The following is a 1,709-nucleotide window of genomic DNA, read 5'->3' as shown; positions in this document are numbered from 1 at the left end:
AGTTGGGCTCCTGCTGTTTGGCCTCTTCCGCGCGGAGATTGTTTTCACCAGGTTAAACCTGAGTCACAGCACCATAGATGTCAGGCGAGTGTATGCGCCTCAGTTTTTGTCTCGTCACAACAAAGATTTGGAGTGACGGACATTAAAGCCCCCTCGGCGGGTCACAGCTCTCGGGTCTTGGACAGACCGTGTTATAGCTCTCGGGTCTCGAATGGACCGTGTTACAGCTCTTAGACAAAGCAGTGTTACAGCTCAGGGTTACAGCTCTATTTTATTTAGAAGATAGCAGGAAAATCCATCTTCAAGGCGTGAGGGCACGTCGATCCAAAGACACGAAGAGAAGAGCGGCATAGTGTGTGGCGGGAGAGGGCAGGAGATAGAGGGAGAGAGAGAGAGAGAGATTTGGCTCCTCTTTTTATATGTTCTTCTCTCCCTGGGCCTGTCCTATGTAAATTGGGCCAGCCAGGAGTGCTGTTTGTTTTATCTGAGGTTCTCACTCCGGTCCTCAGACCTTCCTTTGTTCTATTTTCGCAGGCTTTTCCCTTCCAGGTCTTTTAGCCATCACCATTCTGGACTCCTTTTCCCTATTCTAACTACCTAACACTCAGTATGTAGAATGTCCAAAATTTAAAGGATACACAAAACAGCAAGGACCTACTGTATAGCAAAAGGAACTATATTCAGTATCTTGTAGTGATCTATAATGAAAAAAAGTCTGAAAAAGAATCTATACATGTAGGTATAACTGAAGTACTTTGCTGAACACCTGAAATATTGTCAATCACTATACTCCCAATTAAAAAAAACGATGCACAATACGAAGGGTTAATGAGGATGTCTAGCAACTGGATTCTTTTTTTTTTTTTATTTAATAAAGTTTTATTTTTTAAAATGTACAGCTGGTGGGACCTGTTCATGCATCTTCACCAGCAGCTGGGGCATCTCCACCCTTGGTGTTTCTGGTGTAAATCACTTGAGCTCTGTGCTTTGAAACCAGTTTAATAAGTCCTTTACTAAGGAGTTCCTGAAGGGCTGCTCTGGCCAGGGAACCACGAATCTTCAGTCTCTCAGAGACGACAGCTGGAGTTATAAGCTTATAGTTGGGAACTTCTTTACAGAGTTTGTCATATGTTGCTTTGTCAAACAAGACTAGGTTATTGAGCTTGTCCCGAACTTTGCCTTTGGACCACTTCTTCTTTTTGGCCTTGCCCCCAGATTTGTTCACTGGATCTTTGTCTTTCTTGGCCGACTTTCCGGCATCTTTCTTCTTCTTCTTGTCCTTGGGCGGCATAGCGAAGGCCGGAGAGCAACTGTGACCGCTGCCGCCTCGCTAAGATGTCGGACAAAAAAAAAAGTAGCAACTGGATTCTTATCTTTTGCTGGTGGAAATGTAAAATAGTACAACCACTTTGGAAAATAACTTGGCAGTATTACACACAGACACATACACACACACATATGGGGTTTCCCCAGTGGCTCGCAGTAAAGAAGCTGCCTGCAATTCAGGAACCACAGGAGATGTGGATTTGATTCCTGGGTCTGGAAAATCCCCTGGAGGAGGGCATGGCAACCCACTCCAGTATTCTTGCCTGGAGAATCCCATGGACAGAGGAGCCTGATGGGTTACAGTCCATAGAGTCACTGTTAGGGAAATTAAATAGTCTTGTTTAGGCTTCAGAGACAAAACAAAGTAGGCCTCTGACCTTCCT

General features: G+C 44.7%; 1 protein-coding gene across 1 annotated transcript; it reads right to left on the bottom strand.

Annotated features, from left to right (window-relative positions):
- Positions 1-850: 850 nt before the first annotated feature.
- On the bottom strand, positions 851-1,336 carry LOC133064011 (small ribosomal subunit protein eS25-like). Its single transcript, XM_061153957.1, has one exon. The coding sequence runs from the start codon at positions 1,289-1,291 to the stop codon at positions 914-916; it is 378 nt and encodes a 125-aa protein (XP_061009940.1). The 5' UTR covers positions 1,292-1,336; the 3' UTR covers positions 851-913.
- Positions 1,337-1,709: the final 373 nt, after the last annotated feature.

This window comes from Dama dama, chromosome 10 (genome assembly GCF_033118175.1).
Source record: "Dama dama isolate Ldn47 chromosome 10, ASM3311817v1, whole genome shotgun sequence".
In the NCBI taxonomy this organism is placed as follows: Eukaryota; Metazoa; Chordata; class Mammalia; order Artiodactyla; family Cervidae; genus Dama; species Dama dama.
The sequence above is the reverse complement of the archived record's forward strand: the minus strand, read 5'-3'. Positions and strand labels throughout refer to the sequence as shown.